At 37.6% G+C, this 25,759-nt stretch overlaps 1 protein-coding gene across 1 annotated transcript; it reads left to right on the top strand.

Annotated features, from left to right (window-relative positions):
- The first annotated feature begins 4,363 nt into the window (after positions 1–4,363).
- On the top strand, positions 4,364–11,866 carry ODAM (odontogenic, ameloblast associated). Its single transcript, XM_008157487.3, has 10 exons — positions 4,364–4,414; positions 4,501–4,542; positions 5,073–5,120; positions 5,676–5,906; positions 6,429–6,476; positions 8,314–8,418; positions 10,123–10,170; positions 10,909–10,980; positions 11,383–11,544; positions 11,774–11,866. Exons 1-10 carry the CDS (start codon positions 4,364–4,366, stop codon positions 11,801–11,803), a joined length of 837 nt encoding a protein of 278 aa, XP_008155709.1. The 3' UTR covers positions 11,804–11,866.
- The last annotated feature ends 13,893 nt before the right edge of the window (positions 11,867–25,759 follow it).

Below are 25,759 nucleotides of genomic sequence, written 5' to 3'. Positions count from 1 at the left end.
GTACAAACAAATTCTATAAAGTTTCAGTAGAAAGAAGGAAAAAAAAGAAACATTTCAGGTCAGGAGACAAAAGAAGTGATAGGCCCAGACCAGGATGGGCTGTACTTGAGAGGATGCATTTGTGTCTCTCATTAAACACTCTGGAGGCCCCGCTTCAGGGAATCACAGGCAGTTGATAGCTTGTAGCCCAAGCCTAGTTTTGTGGGCTGGCCTCTCTCAATTTCCCTGAAACTTATGGGTCCTTTTGTGAAAGGACGAGGTGTGTATTACTTTCATTTTCTTAATACTCTCTATTCCTGAACAAATTACTCCTGGATATTATACTTTATAGTCACAACTCACATTCACATACAAATCTTAAACATAATAAAGTTAGACTCATATAATCAAGCTAGATCCATTAAGCTAGGACATATTGTAATTGTGGACATGTAATGATTAATGTCCAGTAATATACATTATTTAACAGAAGGGGGCACTTTAGCAGAGTTTCATAGAAATTAAAAGTAAACACTTTATGTGCCAAAATATATTTTATTAAGAATTGCTTATTCCCTTTATTTACTGCACAGGTCATGAATAAAATAATTGTTAAAGTCAGAAAATCTATTACTTTCATTGAGTTGATATTCATTATTCAACTCTGGCAACTTATAAAAACCCTCATTTTTATCATTTATAATTTTTATTTGTTAACTGTCTTTGAAGCTGTTCTGTGTCTCCTCTCTGGTTAGGCAGCTTGGTGCTTTAGAAAAACTACTTGATTAAGAATAAAAAGACCTGAATACTAGCCATAATTCTGCATATTTTTAATAGTGTGTGTGAGTGTGTGTGGGGGGCAACACAGTAATTTTCATGAATTCAAAGACCATGCCTGTTTAATTGACACTAAGTTCTCAATGCTTAGCAAAGATGTGGACTGTTGAAGCTGCATAACTATTAGTTGTATGGATAAATGAGTGAATGAATGAAGTCACTGAGCCTTCTGTAGCTCAGCTTTCTCTGAAATGTGGAAGTGATATATACTTTAATATGTAATTATAAGTTGCTAAAAAATAAAACACATATGTAAGAAAATTATTTTTATTATAAACAATGCTAAAATTCAATTTGACTTTCCTGATTCACAGAATATTGGTCTACTTCACAATAGTTCTCTGTGAGCCTCTTAATTTTTCAGGTTAGTTGAAAGGGGGGAAAAAGTGCAGTGATAACATTTTGAAAGGACTGACTTATAAGCCATTATTGTTTCTTCGTCATTTATGTTATTGGAACAAAGATCCGGATCATTTCAATAGCAGTTAATCCAACAGTAATATGTACTTGGCATTGGTATGTGTTTTTGTGTGTTTAGGTGAATGAAAGGTGTCTGATGTTCTAGTAACTGAACTAAAACAAAATAATGAAGGTACAGTGACAATACCTAGTTCAGGATTTCCTCATTTAAGGTTTCCGCACCTTAATCCATACTGACTGACATTGCTCTGGATCGGTATCATCTTTTTCGTCCCCTGAATGACGGGACTCGTTTATTTAATTTCCAAGTGGGTATACCTACTGGGTGACTCACATGGGATAGGAAAATAAGTTCAAAATAGCTGAATGGAGAATACATAGACAATATCCACACTGCAATGTAATATTGCTACTTCCTCTCCCACCCAGAGATAACTTTGCCTCCAATGACACAGGGAGTTAGAAGCTATCAGATAAGAAAGCATAGCCTGTTCTTTATCATGTTAACTTGAAAAAAAGAGTTTCAACTGCTTTTCTTTAGAATATTCAAATAATAGGGGGAAATGAAATTTTCTTCTAACCTCCTTCAGATTTGAGGAATATATCTAGGTAAAAATATCCATCATCAGGATAATTTTTACATTGACTATTTTGGCTCTGTAATATAATTCCTAAATTTTTCTGTGCTTAGCCCTGACAACTTTCTGGTGCAAAGTGAAGTTAGCTGTCTAAGACTCTGCACAATGCCATAAAAATCTCAGGAGACTGAGTTTATGGTGTACTATTTTTTTTATTTTGTCATATATTTTATTTATACATATGTTATCAACACCATGGGTATATTGTTTTTAATTTGATGATATTCAGAATAGACTATGGTCATTAATTATAAATATGTATAGTTAGGCAATATAGCAACATGTACCATGTCTACCACTCAACTAATCTACTGGGTTTTCCAAGCAACAATTGGTTACATTAATCACCCAGCTATAGCTAAATCAGCCATCAACATCTAGAGTGGTCTACTTAGTTAATCTAAAAATACAACATTCATAAATCTTGGGGAAGTTCCTTTCTAACAGATATACGATCCTAGTAGTAGCTTTACTTCTTTAGTAAAGAAAAAGGTTTTGTTATTTTAACTAATTTTCTTTTGTCCTTTTGGTTTTTTAGGCTATATAACAAATGCTATCATCATTTTAGTACTAAAGAGCCTTGTAAGTTCTAAGAAGTGTATCATCCTACTGAGAAAAAAACGAGTTTATTTAAAGGCAATAACTTTGTTTTCCTACATGATAAGGCCACCATTAGTTGTTTCTAGATGAAATTAGCCAAAGAAATCTTTCACAAAAGAAAATTAATTGATAATACATTATCATAATACTTATGATCCTGGACTATCAGAATGGGGTCAATAATAACAACAAAGAAAATACTGACTCAAAAATATTGACAAATAAACACAAACCTCACTTTATAAAGAAAATTTAAATAGCAATGATGAACAGATAATAACACTTAGTTGTATTTTGAATATTAAAATAATATTTAGCAAAAAATATATTTTTAAAGTGCAAAACACTCACCATTATTTTTTTAATATAAGCCATCATGCTTTCTATTTATGAGATTATTTATCCCAAGCATCCGATCACATGGGGATATACCGTATTTTCTGGCGTATAAGACGACTTTTAACCCAGGAAAATCTTCTATATGCCCAGTCGTCTTATACGATGGAAAATACGGTACATGTCATAGACACAGAGATTTGGCAATTTTTTTTTTAGCATTTCATTCCATTAGTAGAAAGAGATTTACTATTGTTTTTGAACGTTGAACCTAAGTGAAATTAGCTCATATTTACTCAGTTCAGCATTGAAGAACCAAAGAATCTTTACCATCGCTAAGTATGTTTTGAATTTTTGTCTTTTAGACCTCTGCTTTATGTCTAATAATCTATATTGTACTCTTAAAATAAATACTAGCCATTAATCTTTGACCTTCATTAAGGCTTTTAAAGTTATTATGTTATGGTATCCATTTTAAATATGATTTTTTAAAAAGGAGCAGAATTAAATTATTCTAGAAGATTTAGTCATAACCAAAGCAGAAACCAGGAATGATCATAAGAAAACATTTCTCAGAGGATAATTTAATGGCATTACTAAAAGTGTGGGAATCCATTTACCACCTAGATGATTAGGAAAGGGGTTATTAGCTAAGCCATTGTCTAAAACCCACTGAATCACTGGCCCTTTTGAAAAATGATTGGTCCCTTTTTTCTAAAGATGGGTTTTAAAATATGAGATGTTCTAAGCAGCAGAGCTGAAAGATAAAAGGAACACAGACCTTGCATGGATCTAGTATCTCTTCATAGGCAACGGAGTGAGGTAAGATATCAAATCTTCACTTTCATAATATTAAAACAAAACTCAGTCAATCCAACAGGATAGCCTACCAAGGTCACCCTAACTACTTGTGTAGATCAGTGAATTGAAGTACGGCAAGGTTTTCACATTTGGAGGATAAGGCATAATATATTACCATGGGTAGCACTATAAATCAATATTGCAACTTAATTTTATAAGCATTTTTCCTGAGTTAGAAAAATATTGACTGGTTTTTTTTTTAGTTTTCATATATACTTAATGTTATTATTAGACTTTTCAATGAAAATTATTTGGTATAAAACTGCTACTGTCAGATCTTTATTGTAGTATTTTTACTACTACATTAAATGGACATTAAAATTGTTTTCATAATAAGGATCCAGTCATAGGCTCTCCCATGGTCAAAGGGACTCACTCCTTTCTATGTAGAACAGCTCAAAGCATCAGGCCATCTTGTTTTTAACTCATTCAACTACATCAGATGTCACTAAATGAGTCATTTGGTCAAGCTAAGAGGATGAGCTGACAATTTTGGTTTGTCTCTCTGAGAGAAAACAATAATATATATTATAGATATTTATATTTTATATTAAATCTTAATATATATGAAAATACTGTAAAATTCACCCGACTACTCTCCTATTTGAAAAATACCAACTAATTATTACCATGATTTTTATGTAGTTTTTTAAAGCTAAATTTCATTTTTTTTCTAGCTATTTCATCTGAAAATGAAAACCATAATTCTTTTTGGGCTACTGGGAGCCACACTGTCAGCCCCGGTAAGTGATTACATGGTACAGCTGAAATTACTGTGTAAAATCTTTAATAAATCCCAAATCCTTCTTTTACTTTTTTTTTTTTTTAGATTATCCCACAGCGCCTTTTGTCTGCAAGCCACAGCAATGAGGTTAGTTTAGATACTTAAAATAACCTCCTCCTTTTTGTTTGTTTGTTTTTTTGAAAGTCCAGTGGGGAAGAGATAAAAGCCAAAATTCCAAATCTAGTTAGAGGCATTAAAGATTCTTTGGTTCTTCAGTGCTCTTATATCCACATGCATTTCCAATGTTCATGCATGTTTTATACACCAGGTTCTTTCTAAAATATTATTTCACCATTATTTAAAAGCAATGAAAATATTTTGAGTATCTTTTTAATAGCACCTAATACAGATGTGTATAGGTGTTTAAGGCAATCAAATGACTAATGAAACCATTTGGAATGGGCTAAAGTTGTACAATCCCATACACAGTAGGGGAGAGGTAGTTAAATCCCAACCTCTAATCACTGTAATTTAGTATAAGCTTAGTGAGAAAACATCTCACCTCTAACAGGAACCTAAGATTAGTCAGCTCTGACTCGTGCTATATTTGTAGTAAACATTGATCTTAATAATTTTACTGTATGGTAATGTTATTTTCATATCCTTTCCTTTTCTAGTTACTGCTGAGTCTTAATAATGCTCAACTTCAGCCACTACAGCTTCAGGTATCTCTACCTCAATAATTATTTTAAGAATATTTTTCTACTTTTCATTTCTTATTATGGCACTTTTTATGAGAACAAGATGTTTTCTGATGCCATTTCTGAAATTTCCATTTTTAAAGTTATGAATTTGCCCCATATATACTAATTACCATTTGTTCGAACACTAAAGTAAAAACTATAATCTGATTAGTACTTATTTTTTAAGAACTTGGTACATGCCAGACAAAGATTCTCACAGCTATGAGATCATTAAATTATCTATTTTACAAAAAGTCATACTCAGCTAACTGTGTTAAAAAAAAATGATTCAAACCCCATCTGGCAACTCAGGAACTATACTCTTTATCAACCTCATTCTGCTCCATATTTTTCTTGATCATTGGGAATTTAGCATTGTTCATGCTATTTGCATGGCTCATAATGTGCTAAGATGCTGTGTTTTCCTAATAATGCAGCAATGAAAATATAGAAATTGTTTATTTGCTCAGGAGTGATTTTCAATGGTTTCTGAAATAAAAAAGAAAACCTTCCTCTTTTTCTTTTATATCATTCCAGAGCCCCTTTAATGCATGGATTCCTCCTTTCTCTGGGATTCTACAACAGCAGCAAGCTCAAATTCCGGGACTCTCCCCATTCTCCTTAGCAACTCTAGACCAGGTTGCTAGACTGTTCCCAAATCAGATAACTTTCCCAGGACAGGTCAGCTTTGCCCAGGGAAACCAGGTGGGACAACTGGACCCCTCACAGCCTCAAGCACCAGTGCAGACCCAACAGGGCCCTAATAATGTAAGTCAGACCTCTTCAATCTTGAGATAATGTGGGTGTGTTGAATGTAAACACAAACATGAATCAGCTTTAAAATAAGACAACAGTTATTGAGCAAGAATTCTTCCCCACAATATGATTCTACCATCACAGGAAGTTCCTTATCTTTTCTGATTTCTAACAAGAAAAATATCACTTAAACCAGATATTGTATGATAATAGCCATAAATAAAAGGTGTTAAAGCATGTTTTAGAAAATATAATTGGGGGGGAGGCAATTTGCCTTAATAATAATGCATATAATAGATGACCTTTTATTGTCATAGAAGTCTGCTAATATATAAATTTGTATGGAGGGAAGAGAAAAAAAAGAGAGAGAACTCATGGACATGGACAACAGTGTGATGACTTCAGGGATGGAGGGGGATGGGTGGATGTGATAGAGGGCATAGAGGGAATAAAAGTTGATGAAAAGTTAAATTTAATCACATTTTTTAAAAAAAATGTCAAGTAAAACTTTTTTATGATTCCTTTTCTTGGCAGGCGATGCCCTATGTGTTCTCCTTTAAAATGCCTCAAGAGCAAGCCCAGGTAAATGAATAAGATATCATCACTCCTATGGCTACTAATACTTGCCATTGAATGAATGCTTTCTTTTATATTTGTAGCTCTGACTCCTGTAACAGGGCTATAAAAACCCATCCAAGGATATCACTGTCTGGATGCTGCTATTGCTGGGTTGGCATCAGTTTATTAATGTAGGGCTCACTCAATAACTCCTGAAGAAAGACCAGCTGAGAAGAGTTCTCAGGACTCCTTAGCTCCCAGGGCATTACCATGTTAGGAATAAAGGAGCTCACTAAACCCTAGCTTATGTCCTTTCTGCATCTGAAGTGCTGGCAAATGGGAAAAAATCAAGAGAAATAGCATGGGTAGACTTTGCCCAACCCTAAAGTTTGTTTCAGAGGAAAATGTATTAAATTGATAAAATATGATATAATGATATAATGTAGAGATAAGAAACACTTGCCCACATTATTTGAAAATTATGAAGTTCTGGTCAAAACATTTCCAGGTTCTTATATATTGTTAATTTAATTCCATATTACAATCAAATGGTGGTGATTTTCATGAAATAAGAGAATCTTAAAAATATGAAGGTGAACTAGTAGAATCATTGGATTCATATGGAAAATCCTCTTAAAAGTAGGCTAATTCTATAATATCCTGGGTTCAAAGAAATAAGGATATTGGTAAATTATATTAATCACCACCAGAGTACTGAGCATTTATAAAAATGTACACCACTTGACTACACTGTAATCATAATTATGTAATTTTGTCCCACCCCATAACAAACCAAAAAATTACTTCTAGACATTATCTCATTGTATGCCATAGCATTTAGAGAGTTAGATACATGGTGCAGAATTACTTCATTTTAAAGATCAGGGAAATAAGTCTTAATGAGATTAAATTCCCAATCTTAATAAAACTAAATAGCAGAGTTGAAATCAAATTCTTCACCTTTTCTTTAACTACTAACACAGTGTTTCTCGGCCCTGGCTTTGCATTAGAATCTTAATAGCTTACAGAATTCTGGTAGTAATTCTGAAAATTACAAATGCCTAGACCCTTCCCTTACCTAATGAATCAAAACCTCATGAGTAGATCCCAAATATTATTAACTATTAAAATGTTCAATAGGTGATTTTGAATTTTAGACAGGATTAAGAATCACTGCACAATATAAATTTTTTCAAACCACAGTTGTTTTTTACTTCTTATGCCTTTACGTAAGGAAACAAAATATATAAAACTTTATGTATGTACTACGATTCCCATTTTTAATAAACATATGCATGTATAGACACACAGGCATAAGTGGAAGCAAAAACTTGATTATGTGGATGGTGATGTTACAGGTGATTTTATTTGTTCCTTATCTCTGGATTCTCAAAATATTCTAAAATGCATATGGATTGGTTTAATTAAACTGTCAATTATTAAGGGCAATATATTCCTGACATATTCATTATGGTAGAACTGCTTATACCATGTTCTGCAGAATGATGATTCTCCAAAAAAAATAAGGGAAATGCTATATAAGCTATCCTCTTCTTAGATATTTGTAAAGTAATCTTTGCATAAAGTATAAAATTTGTACATAAAGTCCAAAGTGTGCTTTTACAAAAACCTATTATTTAATTGAACACAATCCTTCCTAAATGTGTTTGACCAAACAACCTTGAAACAAAGTCCAATCCAGTATCACGTGCAATGCAAGTTGTTTCTAAAGTTTAGGAAGGAATGCTTTTGTGTCATTTTTTTCATAAAATTTCTAATTATGAATCAGTTTTAAAATAATATTGACATTAGAAGAATTTTTTGAAGAGGACTATGCTGATTCATTTCTGTTTACAAATAGACGCTTCAGTACTATCCGGTTTACATGCTCCTTCCCTGGGAACAGCCTCAGCAAACAACCCCAGAGTCACCTCCGCAAGCAGGGCAGCAGCAGTTTGAGGAGCAGGTACTGCAAGTGTTTCATTTTAATTTAACTAGTTCTAGTTCCATCTGAGAAAGGAGAAGATAAGGTACATTTTAAGAGGAAAGAATAGCTAAGTACATTTAGTGGGGGGAAAAACGTAATAGCTTGAACTGTGGTGGTCATAAAAGAATTTGGTGTTTTTTCTTAATGTACAACTAATTTGGAAATGTTCTAAGACTAAATTTTATTATTATATATTTATATATATATTTTACAGAGAGGAAGGGAGAGGGATAGAGAGTTAGAAACATCAATAAGAGAGAAACATCGATCAGCTGCCTCCTGCACACTCCCTACTGGGTATGTGCCTGCAACCAAGGTACATGCCCTTGACTGGAATCGAACCTGGGACCCTTGAGTCTGAAGGCCGACGCTCTAGCCACTGATCCAAACCAGTTAGGGCTAAGACCGGATTTTTAAATAATGAGATCAGTGAGTGGACTTAATAAAATCAGAGGCCAAAATCTAAATCATCTTGGAAAATGAAGTTTTCTAACTTTAAAAAAATCTGCCAGCATCCCTCTGGTCATATATACACATGGTTATTATTAAAAATAAAAACAAACCCTGGCCGTTGTGCTAAGTGGTTAGAGCATGGGCCCATGCACCAAAGGGTCATGGATTCCATTCCCAGTCTAGGGCATGTAACTGATTGCAGGTTCCATCCCTGGCCAAGTCTCAGGATATATGGGGAAGGCAACCAATCCATGTGTCTCTCTCACATCAATGTTTCTATCTATCTATCTATCTATCTATCTATCTATCTATCTATCATCTATCAATCTATCTCTCTATCTATCTCTCGCCCTCCTTCTCTTCCTCATTCTCTCTCCTTTCCTCCCTCCCTTTCACTCTCTCTAAAAATCAATGGGAAAAAAATATTCTCAGGTGAGGATGAACAAAAAATAAAATTAAAAAATGAAAATAGCTACCATAATAAAAGCTGCTTATGATCACCAGATCTTGAGATACAATTAGATAACATTAGACTAAGTTTTGTGGAGCTGCAATACATTTTTAGAATTCTAATATAAATTCAGGTGGCTCATAATAACTAGATTTCTTTTCATTAGAATGGGGAAAAATAATATTTTACACCACTCTAAAACTTGCCAAACCAAATTAGAGAAAACTGAAAATTTATGCTTTAAGTGTAAAGCATACACTTTTTGATAGTAATTCTAATTGTCATGCTAAATTAGAGAAAAGAAAAGTTTTAACCTAGAAATCATATGCTGTTGAAAGGATGTTTAGTGATTTAACATTTTTTGCCACCAATAACATATGAACATTCAAAAAAGTATTTAGTATAATATAAATGTATACATATTTTAGTCCTGGCCAGTGTGGCTCAGTTGGTTGAGCATCGTTCCCTGCACCAAAGTCACTGGTTTGATTCCCAATTAGGGCACATGCCCAGGTTATGAGCTAAATCCCCAGTTGGGTGCATATGGGAGGCAGCCAATTGATGTTTCTCTCTCACATTGATGTTTCTCCCTTTCTCTCTCGCAAAAAAAAAAAAAAAAAAAAAAAAAAAAAATCAATGAAATATATATATATATACATATATATATATACATATATATATATATATGTATATATATATATAATTTTATGTTTATCATTTAACACAAAATTATGACAAAAACATCAGAATCTAATGCATTTTTTTCAAAAATCTGACAGATGCCATTCTATACTCAATTTGGATATATCCCACAACAAGTCGAACCTGTAAGTAAATGCATACCTTTTCAAGTTAAAAAAAACAACTACCTTTTAAAACTACTTGCTTCAGGATTTATTAAATCTATAAGTGCCCTTCAGCCAAATACCCTAGCTGAACAAAGTTGGATTTATCTATTCATTACAATAAGGGAGGACACACACCATGGGGAACTGTGCGGTGTCTTAACAGGAAGGTATTGAAATGACTTCACATAGGATCTGGGTTGTCAGGTGATTTGGGGCAAGTTCAAAGAGTGCTGGTTCACTCTGGTTCTATGATTGGGTAACAAAGATTCTTATCTTAAAGGAGTGAGGCCAGGCCATGATAGTAGAGAAGCAAGAGTTACTCAGATTAGCCAGGATATGAGGATTTTCATGTTTTACGCTGTGATCTTGTTTTAGACAAGATGATAAAGCAGTCTTGTTTTCGTCACTTCATTGTATTCAGAGGCAAATTTGTCCCATGTTGGTGCTCTGTAGGGATTGTTAATATTCAACAGAACACCATGGCTGGCCCAGCAGAGAATGGCGGGGAAGAAGCTCCTGAGAACGTAGGCAGGGTTATACTGTCTGACCAGTTTCCCTGTGTCAGGAGCTGCTTCTCTCTTTCTCAAATCGAAACGATTATTTTTGTGTATAAGAAACTAATTTAAGAAGTTGGGAAGTGTTTAACTGCATTCGATGCAAAACAACATATTTTAGAAATTAAGAATTTAGACTTCTATAAACTTTCCAATTTTCCAGGTTATACCAGGAGGACAGCAGCAACTAGCCTTTGATGCCATCATAGGCACAGCTCCTGAAACGGCTGCAATGGTAAGATTCCTTACCACACTTCGCTAGATGTGTGCATTCAGCAACTTACAACTTACAGGTTCCTGCACTATTGTCTATTTTCATGAAAACTTTATTATTATTATTCCATCAACAATTAGATCTTTGGCCAGTCAAAATTCAATTTAATCAGTTCATCAAATATTTATTGAGGGGCTATTATAGGTCAGATACTCTCCTATTACACTCTTAAACAGGTATCAAGAGACATCACCGTTTGCACAGTCTTTCTAAGGATAGATTATAATCTAGAAAATAATAAAAGCATTTTCTTCTTAAATCAATTCCTTGCCTTGCATCTCAATTCTGTTGCTTTATATTCTTCCCAATTTGACTTTGTACTTGAACCTGAAAACACTTTGTTTTCTTTCTCATTCTCTATAGCCAGCAGGAGGAGTGATGCCATATTTACAAAAAAAAATGATAAACTTTAAGCATGCCAGTGGAGGAATTGTCATTCCTTCAACTTCACAAAAACCCAGCACAACAAATGCTTTCGCTTCTGCTATAGACCCAACTATTACCCCAGAGCTCATGGAAGAGAAGGTAGAGTAATCAAAGATTCATTATATGTAATAAATTATTGTCTAATAGAAAATATAAGTTAGTGCTTAATTTATAGGCAACTTATGAAAATAATTAGTTAATGGTATAGTAGGATATGTGGTCTTGACCTTGAATGAGGAGGCCTATAATTGCTTACTGATAATTAATCAGAATATAATTTAATTTTGATCTATAAGAAATTTTCACGAATGTCCTTTTTTTTCACTAGGCCAAGACTGGTAGCCTAAAGGAACCATAAGACGTTGTCCTAATAATGCAAAAGTTTTGGTAGGTATTTACTAAGAGACCTGCATAAGTAACATGACATATCCTAAATTCAAAGAGAAAAAAAAAAAAACTGTCAGGGGAACAATTAAAGAGGTCTTATAAAACAAACAAAAAAGTTAGTGCTTATATATTCCTATAAAGCTAATAATCATTAAGGGACTTTAGCAACTTTTTAAACCAAAATAAGTTTTGAGAATCATGTCTATCTAAACCATAAACTTGGTATAAACTCTGAAAACACAAATAATAAATATACTAGGTCCATATAAAAGTCATTCTACAGACACTATTTGCAAAGTCAATTCTAAATCAGCACTTCACTTTGCAAACTACAAATTGTAATAATATCAACTAATCTTAGATTGTTAGATTGGTTGGAATGAAATAAAGTCTTAAAGTGATACAAAAAAATGCATAATCACCTGGAAATTTAAAACACCATGGCTTTTATATCAAACATAACTTCATTACCTGTCCTAATGGACTTGTTTGGCTATGAGGCTACTGGGTATTTAATAGAAGGACAAGCTGGCATGACACCAAGAATTTAAAAATGCACACTAAAAAATTTGGCCTAAAGGGAAAACCAAAAGGCAAGATTTTTTGAAATCTCCTCCCTGCTGCCTATAACTCTCTTCTGATTCCTTCTACTATGAAAATGAATACTCAGCATTCTTCAGATGAAAAAATAAAGTCTACAAAAATACAACCAGAAATGAATAGTGTTAGCACTGTTTTAGAAAATTCTCTTTTGCAATGTAAACTTTTGTACAATGCAAGTTAAGTTATTTAATCGGAAATATTAAAAGTATTTCAGTATAGTGTGACCTTCAATCTACATGGCAGAAAAGTAAAGTTTTCCATTTCTTTATTAAAAAATTGAGAAAATATATAGGAAATTTTACACAGAACAGTCTAATGGTCCTAAAATGTTCTTCCATCTTATTTTTCAGAGAAAAGGACATGGAAATGCCTTGGATATCATTTTAGGCTATTTGCTTCCTCACTGCTAATATCAGTTCTTTGAAATATACAGAGTATCTTTGCTCTTCTTCTGAATTTCTTTATAATTTTGCACTCTTTAAATAAGTCATAGAAAAAGTAATACAATTATTTAATAACCCCTGTCTCTAAAACTTGTATTTCTTTTCAAATACTCTATCATTACATAATCTGTAAAGTAACAATGATAAAACTGATACTACTGAATCAACTGAATAATTGCATTAATAAAAGATGGCTCTGAAAAATAGTGTAATTGATGAGAATAAAGATATACTGTCATTGGATTTCTGAGTGTGATGATTGGGACTGAGGAACTAAAGTATGTACCTAATTTTGGCATATCTCATTATTTCCCCCATCCCCATTCTGCCAGTTTCCTTCTGAGTATTCTCCATTAAAATCAAAATTATTTGGTGGCAGATATCATGAAGTACATGCTCCCAGTATGTCACAGCTACAGAGAGAGAGAGAGATGGTTGTCCTCATTCAAATGGATAGATCCCCAGGAGGATGTATGCTGGTTTGGGGAGGCGGTATCCTATATAATAAAAGTGTAGTATGCAATTTCCCCCCTCGGCTGGGAGGTCTTCTGGGAGTTTGAACCAGAGGCAGGGCTGGTCAGGGGAAGGGAGGGAGGCCCCAGCCTACGGCAGCAGCAGCAGGAGGCCCCAGCAGTGGCAATGGCAGGTGGCCAGGGGAAGAAAGGGTGACCCTGGCTGGCAGCTGCTAGGGACCCTACCAGCACATGAATTTCATGCACTGGGCCTCTAGTCCTATATAATGAAAGGCTAATATGCAAATCAACCGAACAGTGGAATGGCCAGTAACTGTGACACGCACTGACCACCAGGGGCAGACGCTCAATGCAGGAGCAGCCCCCTGGTGGTCAGTGCACTCCCACAGGGGGAGCGCCACTCAGCCAGAAGCCGGGCTTATGGCTGGCGAGTGCAGTGGTGGTGGCGGGAGCCTCTCCCACCTCTGCGGCAGTACTAAGGATGTCCAACTGACGGCTTAGTCCTGCTCCCTCCCTGAGGGAAGCAGGACTTAGCTGTCAGTCGGACATCCCCCGAGGGCTCCCAGACTGTGAGAGGGTACAGGTTAGGCTGAGGACCCCCCTCAAGTGCACAAATTTTGGGCCTCTAGTCCTATATAATAAAAGCCCAGTGACCAACACGGTGGAATGACCAGAACAACCAGAGACCAGAACACCATGGTCCTTGCCCCAGCTGTCCCTGCCCCCAAGGGAGCTGTTAGGGATGATCAGGCAGGCAAGCAGAGTGGTTGGGGCAATCAGGCAGGCAGGCGAGTGGTTAGGGGCGATCAGGCAGGCAGGCAGAGGCAGTTGGGGAGACGAAGCAAGCAGCAAAGTGGTTAGGGGTGATCAGGTAGGCAGGCAGAGGCAGTTAGGGGCAATCAGGCAGGCAGGTGAGTGGTTAGGGGCAATCAGGCAGGCAGGTGAGTGGTTAGGGGCGATCAGGAAGGCAGGCGAGCAGTTAGGAGCCAGTGGTCCCAGATTGCAAGAGGGATGTCTGACTGCCAGTTTAGGCCTGATTCCGTGGGATAGGACCTAAACTGGCAGTTGGACATCCCCCGAAAGGTCCCGGATTGCAAGAGGGTACAGGCTGGGCTGAGGGACCCCCACTCCACCCCCCATGCATGAATTTCATGCACCGGGCCTCTAGTCTTATATATAATATAGCATAGATTTTATACTCAGTAGATCTGGCTTTCAATCTGGTTTTGAACCTTCAACAAGTTACTTGTCCTCTCTGTGTCTTAATTTTTTCAGATGCAGAACAGAGATAATCATACTTACATTTAGAATTTCTAGAAGGACTACTTGAAAAAACACTTGTAAGAAACCTGACTCATACAAAATATACAGAAAATGTTAAACATTGATCTTATGTGGGCCTTTGTTTTTACTTATATATTTATTTCACTTCTGTCCTTGATGCTAGTGCTAAGCTAAGTTCTATCAACATGGTCTTTACCTGTGAGGTTCCCTTCTGGCCTGTGGTGTTTATCAAGCTCCTCTAAGTTGGTGGGACTCTAGTTCCTACTCAGTCTCCACAGCAATAGGAAATTGCTGAAATCTCTACTCTGCTATTTAACTTTCCTACCTATTGTTTTCCCTGGGATCCTTGATATTTTGCTTTGCATATGCATATTTCAGGGGTTAGCCAAGGATTGGGGAAGAGTTTATACACAGATTTTAAGACTCCCACCTCAGTGGTCCCTTACATATGCAACTCTCCTTCATGGGCATCCCCAAACTCCCTCCTCTGATGTCTCAGAAACCATTACTCTCTTATTGAGGTCTAGGATTGCCCCTCCACCCTGCAGATGGTGAGTGCCTATAAAAGAAAAGTGATATGAATGTAGATTTCACATTTATTGCAAGAGTCTAATTTCCTTAAGTTTCTACCTGCTTTTGGTCGCTTTCTAATGCCTTTCAACAGTCTATGTTTTTCCCCAACATTATGCCCAGAATTTACAATTGTTACTAGCAGGAGATTTAGTCCCATATAAACTTTTTTAAACCTAATAGAAGCTGGAAGTCTATATTCTGAAGATTTTCTCTCCTAAGTATCTTTTGAATCTTTTTATCTTTATCTTCACTAACTCTCCTGGAGACCATGTTCAGTTTTCATGAGGAATGATATATAATCACCTCCATATTTGTTCTACCTGAAAGAGTCTTAACACCCTGCTTAAAACCACATGCAACACCTTCCCATTGGTTTCTGCTTAAACTCCAAGCTCCTTTAATTGGCTGAAAAGATTCATATTCCTTGGTCCTGACATAAACGCCTTGATCATTTGCCATAAACACTTTGATCATTACATTCCAGCCAAAGTAAACTCCCTTACATTTCATAGAATATGCCATGAGCTCCTGATACTTTAAATTTCACAGTGTTCCCTCTGCCTGGAACATTATTACTTCTGCTTTTCATTTGATTAGTATCATATCGTTTCTTAGGCTTTTACTTTTACTTATACTTTCTCATAGACCATTTATATTAGGCTGGGGTACCTGTTCTGTATTTCTACAGTACCCATACTCCCTTCATCATTTCACTTACAAATGCTATTGAAAATTGGCTTATTTTGTCTAATAATCTAGGAACTCTAGGAAATCATGGAAAGTATCTTCTCTCATCAGTATTATACAGTGTTTAGATAGTACTCGATCTCTAATTAAAGCACAATAATTGCTAATACAATAATCTACACTAATAAAAGAGAAACATGCAAATTAACCATCACTCTGCTATGCCCACAAGCCACGCCCACCAGTCAATCAGGAGCAAGTTAACCCAACCAAGATGGTGGCCGGCCACGGAACTGGAGCAAGCAGGAGGCTTGGGTTGCCCCGGCAATGGAGGAAGCCAAGCTTCCTTCCTGCCCTGGCCGGCCCAGGCCTCCGCTCAAGGCTACAAAGTTTCAATTATAGAAGATAAATAAATCCCAACAAAAATGGCAGCAACCATGGAGCTGAAGAGAGCAGGAGGCTTGGGTTGCCCCCGGCGATGGAGGAAGCCAAGCTTCCCACCCGCCCTGGCTGGCCCTGGCCTCCACTCAAGGCTACAAAGTTTCAATTATAGAAGATAAATAAATCCTAGTTATTTGCTTCCAGCTGACCCTGGCCTCCACTCAAGGAGGTGCTAAAAAAAGAAGAAAAAGAAAAAGAAAAAAAGGAGGGGCTGGGACCTTGGGTCACTGGGGGGTGATCAGGCCAGGATGGGATGGCAAGGGCCATTGGGGTAAGCAGACCAGCAGGGGGGCAGTTGGGGGCAAGAAGGCCAGTGGGGAGGGAAGGTGGGTGTGAGAAAGCCAGCAGGGGGGGCAGTAGGAGGTGAGCAGGCTGGCACGGGGGGCAATTGGGGACGAGCAGGCCGGCGGCGGGGGGCAGTTGGGGGCAAGCAGGCCAGCAGGCAGAGTGATTAGGGGCAATCAGGCAGGCGTGCAGGGAGGTGAGCAGCTGGAGACAGCAGTCCCGGATTGTGAGAGGGATGTCTGACTGCCAGTTTAGGCCCGATCCCTGTAAACCAGCAGTAGGACATCCTTCAAGGGGTCCCAGATTGGGGAGGGTGCAGGCCGGGCTGAGAAACACCCCCCACCTTGTGCACAAATTTCGTGCACTGGGCCACTAGTAAATTAATAACTAAAACTTATTTAAAATACAACCTGATTTTATTCATTATTAATATCATAACTTAAATAGCAAGGGCCAACTGCTGAGCAGCTCCGTTTATTAGTTCTCCCCAAATCATAAGACATAAAAATGCTACCAGCAGGCTTTGAATGTCATAGCAAATTCTATTTAAAATTATGTATATTTGATATATCCTAAAAACAAACAATTTTAAATATTTGACTTCTATGATGTCCAGTTATTATAAAAATGTTTTGTGGCTGATACAAAAGTTCCCTTGTTCAAATTAAATGTATAACCTTTTTGACTATATAGTTACTAGTAGCCCTGCGCACGAATCCGTGCACCATTAGCTCTCTGCAGGGCCTGGCCACTCCGCACCCACTGCCCAGTGGCTCTCCGCAGCCAGAGGCCTATCTGTAGCTGGGCACAGAATGCTTGCCTCATTACCGGGGCAACAACACAAGCATTCCACACCCTGGTCTGGCCAGAGGCCCATCTGTAGCTGGGTGCAGAATGCAGCCTGCTCTCAGCGGCCACCCCCGCCCCCGCCCAGGACTGGGTGACTCAGGAAGAGCTGAGAGGACTGGGTGCTGCCATCTTGTGGCTATGGGTGCCACCATATTTGTGATGGAGTGATGGTTAATTTGCATATTGACCTTTTATTAGATAGGACTACAGGCCCGGTACACGAAATTTGTGCACGGGGGGTGGAGGGTGGAGGGGGGTGTCCCTCAGCCCAGCCTGCACCTTCTCCAATCTGGGACATCCCTCTCACAATCCAGGACTGCTGGCTCCCAACTGCTCGCCTGCCTGTCTGCCTGATTGCCTCTAAATGCTTCTGATTGCCAGCCTGATCACCCCCTAACCACTCTCCTGCCAGCCTGATTGACACCTAACTACTCCCCTGCCAGCCCGATTGTTCCTAACTGCCCTCCCCTGCTGGCCTGGTTCCCCCCAATTGCCCTCCCCTGCCAGCCCGATCACCCCTACCTGCCCTCCCCTGCAGGCCTGGTCCCTCCCAACTGCCCTCCCCTGCTGGCCTGATCGCCCACAACTGCCCTCCCCTCATGGCCATATTGTGGCGGCCATCTTGTGTGTTGGAGTGATGGTCAATTTGCATATTATCTTTTTATTATATATGATTATTTCAAATACATAACATTAAAGGACTAATTTTCTTATACAGTATAGCCTTTTGTCCAAATGGGTTAGACTGTAACCTTTTTTATAGAAAAAAAATTTTAAATAACAGATTATATAACTATTTAAAATCTCTACAGCCCTTTTATGATTCACTAAGTGTATTTTTCCCTAATTCCTTTCATGTTACTGTACAATCTGTGGTTAGGAACTAATTTTGCATTCCAATTACAGTTTGTGATCTTAGAAAATTAACTTCCTAAGCCAAATTTTCCTCATCTATAAAATAAGGATAACCACTGAGCTTATCCCATAGGGCTACTATGAATACATATACATAATATACTTCACATAAAGCATTTGTCAGCTTCTAGCACATAAGCATTTTGGCAATGTTACCTTAAAAAATGTAAAGCTTTTAGGACATTTTCTAATTATGTGGATCCTTAGGATTTAGTGTAATTAGAATATTTACTAAATACAGGAAGCTTCTTATATTTTGATAATTCAAAGTGGACCATGAATATGGAGATCAAGTGCGTACATAAAGGGAGACCACAGTTCAAGTCCAAGACCTTTGATTTTCACACACTGCCATATAGAAAACCATTTCTATTTAAATTGTTAACACTATGAGGCAAACAAGGAAAAATGTTATTGTTATCTTAATGCTCAGTTGGGTTGTTTTAAAAGGTTTACAGATTCATCCAAACTAAGTAAGTGGAGGGGTATGATTCAGATCCTAGATGACTTTGCAGGCCACTGTCTTAGCCTCGGCCCGAGGAGCATACCTCAGGGGAAACCAGCTCCTCAGGAGGGACCACAGGGGGTGTTGAAAAGCTCTGAGTAACAGTCTAGGTAGTAGTTCTGCAAACCATGTTGTATATCAAAATCGTCGGTCCTATTCAAACATTTTAGAAAAAAATGTAAAGTGTATAGCATAGGAGGAGGTCATTAATACTTTAAGGTTTTGTATTTACCATTTTTAATTGAAATTTGAGAAATGAAATTTTTTGCAGAGGGAAAGGGGAGTTTTGGAATTGGCTACATATAATATGGCAATTTCCATCAGGTGAGCCATATGAAAAATATCAAATTATTGATAGAATTTGGTATAAAATTTAAATTATGCTGAAAAAAATATGTCTTATAAGTGTGGAAACAGTTAATAAACAGGGCTTCTCAGCTGTTAGCTTTTGGGCTTTAAGATATGGTATAACTGATAACACCAGGAAATATCCAAAGAAATTTTGAAGAGCGCAATTTTTTTAACTCAGTAGGTATTTATTAAGCACACACGTGGTGCCAGTGTAAGCCAGGCCCATTCCAGAGAACACTACAGTGGGAATGGACTACCTACTTGCCCATAACTCTGGCACTTGCTGGTGCTGACTCCTGGCATAAGAATTCTATGACCACTTTCCTTTTCAGCAGCTGGGGGTCAAGTGTGCCGTAGAGATTGGGAAATTGACAACCACTCTGATTCTACAACATGGACACATAGGATTCCAATTCTTTTGCAGGAATCCACAGTCACTATGGTCAATTCTAGTTAAATATATAACATTTACACAGGCTTCAAAGTGAAATCAAAATTTGTATCCACTCTCTTAGAGGGAAGACATCACAAACTTTTTAAAATAAAAATTCCTCTTTAGTATTGACAGGCATGCAAATCTATTACAGTTTAGGTTATATTTCATGGTTTTCAATACACACACACACACACACACACACACACACACACACACACAGTGAGTATGCCTACAGAATGTGCATGCATTGAATTTCTACAAACTTTGTCAGCCACACAATGCGGAACAAGGTATTTCTGCTCTCTTTTTGAAGTAAGAGTCAGCTAATCCACTGCTAAGGCTTCCTATATGTGGCTTAAAATGTGAATTTCCCTACCACTAATTCTAATTCTTTCCTGAGATTAGGACTGTGGATTATGTGTGGGGTATTGTTCCCACTAATTGCTAAGCCTGTTCCGGTAGGTAGTCTCTTCCTTGTTTACCACCCAATCTGAGAGTCCTGTTATTGAAAGGGTACAAAGAGGTCATCTAACAAAATCTATTGGCTATACAAAGGTTCCCTCAGCTATACCTTAGCCTGTGGTCATCCAACCTCCTCTTGAACATCTGCAGGGATATGGGTTTTTAACTTTTAACAAGTTTTTCCTTACAGATTATTTTTTAATATCTTGATATACTAATTTTTACTTCTGCAATTTGCATCCCCAAATATAAACCCAAGTCTTCTTTCATATGCTAGCCTGTCCAGCTTCTGAAGGCCACGCACAACCACTTCCTGGGCCACAAGGCCTGATTGCTTACTTGGCTTACCTTTGTGTTCTGAAGGACAACCATCTTCCCGAAACTTTGCAGAAGGGATTTCTGTTTATTAGCTGCTAGCCACATTAATTAGGATTAACACAGGCAAGTAACAACAGCTGAATTCATCCAGAATTGCAGCTTATGAGACAGTGGTGGTGGGCTGTGTGGAGGGTGAAGTTAAATCACCAACCAGAAAGAATGATTCCACTTTCCTGATACTGCTTGTTGTAAAATTCCCCTATGTATATTCAGATTTAACTAACATATTAATCAAACTCCTACATGGTTCCAATTACTATGTAAGTTGCTTTCATATACCTTTATATCATTGAGGAACCTAATTATCTGAGGAACCCTGAGCATATGTGGGAAGAAGAGGTCTGATTTATTTAACGCTTCACCATGGATGCTGATAAAACCATCATTTATTGTCAGACACCAAGATAAGTGCCTTTAAACATTTCATTTCACTTAATTCCCAATTCCAGAGATACTTATCTTTATCTTCACTTTAAAGATAAGAAAACTGAGAGTCTGACTTGCCTGCTTACAGCTAACAAAGATGAAGATATAAAAACCTAAATACAGATCTGTCAGATCTACCGTTCTTCCTTTCATTTAGCTTGGAGGTATCCATGGCTGACATCTCCATTATTCCTGCTTCCAGACTTTCAATAACAGGATAACCACAGCTTTATGCAACCTGCTAGTTTAATCAGGACCACCTGTGGGCAAATACAAATAGAAACTAAAGAATGGGAAAGCCAAAAGTTCTCATTTAAAAGACAAATACTGTATGATCTTTCTTTTATGTGAACACTAAGGAAAACCAAACTCATAGGAATGAAGAGTAGATTGGTGGTTGCAGAAGCTAGGGGTGATGGTGGTCAATGGGTACAAACTTCTGTTATAAAATAAGTTCTGTGGACCTAATGTAGAGCACTGTGATTATCCCATATAATAAAAGCCTAATATGCAAACGGTTTGACCGGGAATTTGACCACTCGCTGACGTGCGCTGACCACCAAGGGGTGGCACAGAACATGGCAGGTGTCAGCGACACAGAGCTGGCAGTGGGCAGCAATGGAGGCACTGCTGGCCCTGGTGAGAGCGGGACCGCAGTGGGATGGAGGAGCAAGTGAGCAGGTGGCACCAGGCCAAGGCGGGTACAAGCAGGGGCCGATTGTCCCACCAATCGCCCTGCAGAGGGAGACCAGCAGCAGGGGTGTGGGAGGTTAGCCCTGATTAATTGCCCTGCAGGCAGGATGGTAGAGCAGGTGAGGGGGCAGCGCCAGGCCATGATGGGGTGCCAGGCGGGTCTGCGAGGCTGGGGGCATGAGCTGGGGCTGCAAGCCTGGGAGTGTCAGTTGGGGCCCGATCACCACAGGCCACCCCGAGGGACCCCACCCGTGCACAAATTCATGCACCAGGCCTCCAGTAGTTAATAATATGGTATGGTATACTTGAAAATTGCGGAGTTAGATCTTAAGTGGATGTGTTAACCAACCTTATTGTGCTAATCATTTCACAATATACACTGAGTGGCCAGATTAATATATATATATATATATATATATATATATATATATATATATATATATATATATATTAGAGGCCCAGTGCATGAATTCGTGCATGGGTGGGGTCCAGCCAGTCTGGCCAGGGGGAGGGGATATGGGCGGTTGGCCGGCCTGCCTGCTGGTTGAACTCCTGGTGGAGGGGACAATTTGCATATTAGCCTTTTATTATATAGGATATACACTGAGTGGCCAGATCTGGCTACTCAGTGTATATCTACAGTAATAAAAGAGAAAGATGCAAATTGACCATACCTTTGTGATGCCCACCAGCCAATCAGGAGTGAGTATGCAAATTAACCCAACGAAGATGGTGGGTTAATTTGCATACACAGGGTGCTGAGCAGACCAGGATGGGGCAGGACACTTGTGTCGTTGCTATGGTGATGACGCAGGCATTTCACCCGGCCCCAGCCATTCCAGGCCTCTGGGCAGCATAGGAAGGTGGAAAGGCGGCTCGGGGCTGGAATGAAAAGGTGGCTCTGGCCTGAGCAAAGGCGGTGTTGACAGCCAGGGGAAGGAAGGCCCATTCTTGCACAAATCTTCATGCATTGGGCCTCTAGTATATATATAACAAACTATTACATTATACACTTAAACTTATCCAATGTTGTATGTCAAATAAATCTCAATAAATCTGGAAAAATATTCTATAGTTTAAAAGTTTAATATATGAAACTATTATTATTTAAACCCTGTTTCAGTTGTGTATACTCATTTATGACATATAATGTATTTCTAAACTGTGAACTGCACTTTAAAAGGCTTGAAAGTCTTTAGAAGAATATGAGGAAGATGAATTGAAGAGGGAAAATATTGGAGACAGGGAATCTATTTAAGAGGCTATTTATATAGTACGGAAAATAATGGGGAACTAAATGAAGGAAATAGCAAAAAGAATGGAAGAGACTGATTCCAGGAATATGCGGGAAGGGAAAACGTAATTACCATTAGATGCCAAAGGGAACAGACAAGGAAAGTACAAGTGAGCTTCAGATTTCTGACTTGGGTGGAAAAGCAATTAGTGACCATCTGCTGTAGGATTAAATAAAAACCAGGAGCTGATTTGGAGTGAAAAATAATAATCTCAGTTTTCAATTGTACCCATCAGACATGTAAATGGAATATGCAGTTGAATAAAGACTTCCAGATGAAGACAGGTTAGGAAGTCAGAAGTAGACATTATTATTCAGAACAAGTATACACTAAAAAGATGAGGGTATGTACAATGAACTGAGAAGAAAGAATCATCAAAGACTTAAGATAGTTATCAGGAAAGTTGAAAAGGAGCAAGAGAAGAGTGATTTTAAGAAGCCAAGAATAAGAAAAATAAGCTTCCAGATGGTAGCAGTTGCTACTATAAAATGCCAAAAAATACCAATACCATGAAGACAGAAAAGCATTAGTTAGAACAACTTCAGATAAGCAGAAGAAATTGAAACACAGGTTGAAAGATAAGGGAGTAGTATGTTAGGCACACATGAACATACATACACACATTCACACACACACACACACACACACACACACACACACACACACACACTTATTAGGTCTGGTCCCTGGGAAATCTACTCTAACCCTAGACTGGTCAAAATTAAAACTGATTCAACATAATACCAGGTTTAATAAATTAGGTTTCCAATTGAAGCTGTTTTCTTTAAACCAGTGAGATAAGATTGAATTTTCAGCTACTGGTAAAGAAAGTTTGTGTTTCTGGGTTTTCACTGATTTTTCTCACCTGCTGTAGTGATAATATAAAGGACTAATGAATAATGTGAGTTTTAGAACAAAATTGCAAATGTTTCATTCTTACCGTAGCTGCAGAAGCAATAATTGCGATACCTTAGACATGTTACTAGAATTTCTAGAATTCTCTACTTCTTAGTTTCTTTTCTGTAAAATGGGGTGATGTTGATAATAGCACTTTGCTCTAAGTGTTGTTGGTTTGTTTGTTTAAATCAATAAAGAATAGTTTATTGATTTTTTGAGACAGAGGAAGGGAGAAGAGAGAAATAGATGGGAGAATGTAACATTGATCAGCTCCCTCTTGCAGGCCTCTTCCCTCCCAGGGGATCAAGCATGCAACCCAGGCATGTGCCCTGTCAGGGAATAGAACCAGCAACCTCTTGGTACAAAGGATGACACCCAACCAGCTGAGCCACACCAGCCAGAGCAGGGTTGGTTGTTTTAAGGATGAAATAATGTAATACAGATAAAGTGCTTAGATTTGTGCTTGAGCACTTAACATTCTCAAGAAATATAAGCTTTATTACATTATTTTTTCATTATTTTTCTGAGATCTCTTGAAAAACAATTCCTAGGAAGGAAAAATGAAACATTGATGCATTACTGTGATTTGGATCATATAAACTAAGCTAAAATAGAAATTGACCTCAAGGATCCAATAGTCTTGAAAGTTCTCAAGTAGATAGTAAAAAGTCATGTTTTATGACTTGACTATACAGTATTGCACACATATTTAAGGAGATTCTTGAATTTTTTGAGGGCTCTGGTTTTTATTCCTACAGATGATGGTTATATCCTTTCTCTTAACTAAACCTTTAATTGAAGAAGAGATTACAGCTTTTCATAAGGTAACCACAATGCTTTGATGATCCCAAATATGGTCCATTGCTCTGAGAAGCTCTAGCTCTGTTCACCAAAACATACAAGCTGAAAGCAGAATCAAAAGGTTTTCATCCCATTTTTAACATTTTTCAAGATTCTTTGTTTCTTTAAATTATGACACTACCAAAAATTGTTTTCTAATAGATTATAATCACTCCCAATAGGATACTTAGAAAATAAATTTTTAATTAGGGAAATTAAAGACAAAGTTTAAGTAAGAGCAGGAGCAATATTATGTGAAGTGATAAGGTTTCAATATATGGGATACACTCAATTTCCAAAAAGCCACAAATAGATGTATTTAGTAGTCACTCAACCAAAGTTTCAATGAAACTGTAAATGTTGGTTATTCCCCAATTTCAACACATTGTGATGGTTGATTACTTAACAGATACCTCACTGATCCCGGGGAGAGGCCTTCAAGCCACAGACTTCATTCCACTTACTTCTGAGTGAATAAAATAGCTGTAGCATTACAGGGCCAGTCATTTCCCATTTCCTACAGCGGCATCATAGAGAAGAAACTGACTGGAAAGTCTGAGGTAAGAAAAGTCTTACATACCATTGTAAACTAAAATATGTAACTTATATAGAAAAAGATAGATACACACATATCCTGTAATGCTTGCTTGGGAATTTATAATCTAAGTAATTAGACAATCATATGAAGTAAAACATTTTCTTAAAATCTTCACCCAGCCCACAAAAAAAATCTTTGTGGGGATGGAGGGCTGGCCAGGTGGCACACTGAGGTGGTTACAGAGTGAGGCTCATCATTTTGAATTGCATGGGTCTCAAGTCAGCAAAGGGAACATGCAATACCAGATATTCTCTAAAGTATGAACAACTGCCGCTTTATTTGTAGCCTCCTGTTCTACCTTTAAAATGTGCTGTATTTATATTCCAGTTTGTGACTTCTCATCCTGATTTTAATATAAAAATTACTTGAGGCTTTTCTTATAAATTCTTGTATAAAATTGATGCTCTAGGAAGATGCTTCTCATGTTTTCAGAGACATACATCCATATACTGCTCTGGGTGCTGCAGCTGGAGAAGTAGTTGGTAATTGTGCT

This window comes from Eptesicus fuscus, chromosome 2 (genome assembly GCF_027574615.1).
Source record: "Eptesicus fuscus isolate TK198812 chromosome 2, DD_ASM_mEF_20220401, whole genome shotgun sequence".
Lineage (NCBI taxonomy): Eukaryota > Metazoa > Chordata > Mammalia > Chiroptera > Vespertilionidae > Eptesicus > Eptesicus fuscus.
Note: the sequence above shows the minus strand (reverse complement) of the source record. Positions and strands in the feature narration are given on the sequence as shown.

Bases quoted from the DNA above. Each gene is read 5' to 3' on its own strand.
- ODAM (XM_008157487.3), top strand. From the start codon at position 4,364: ATGAAAACCATAATTCTTTTTGGGCTACTGGGAGCCACACTGTCAGCC. The intron at 5,121-5,675 runs GTATCTCTACCT...ATATCATTCCAG, and splicing joins TTCAGCCACTACAGCTTCAG to AGCCCCTTTAATGCATGGAT. The intron at 11,545-11,773 runs GTAGAGTAATCA...TTTTTTCACTAG, and splicing joins CAGAGCTCATGGAAGAGAAG to GCCAAGACTGGTAGCCTAAA.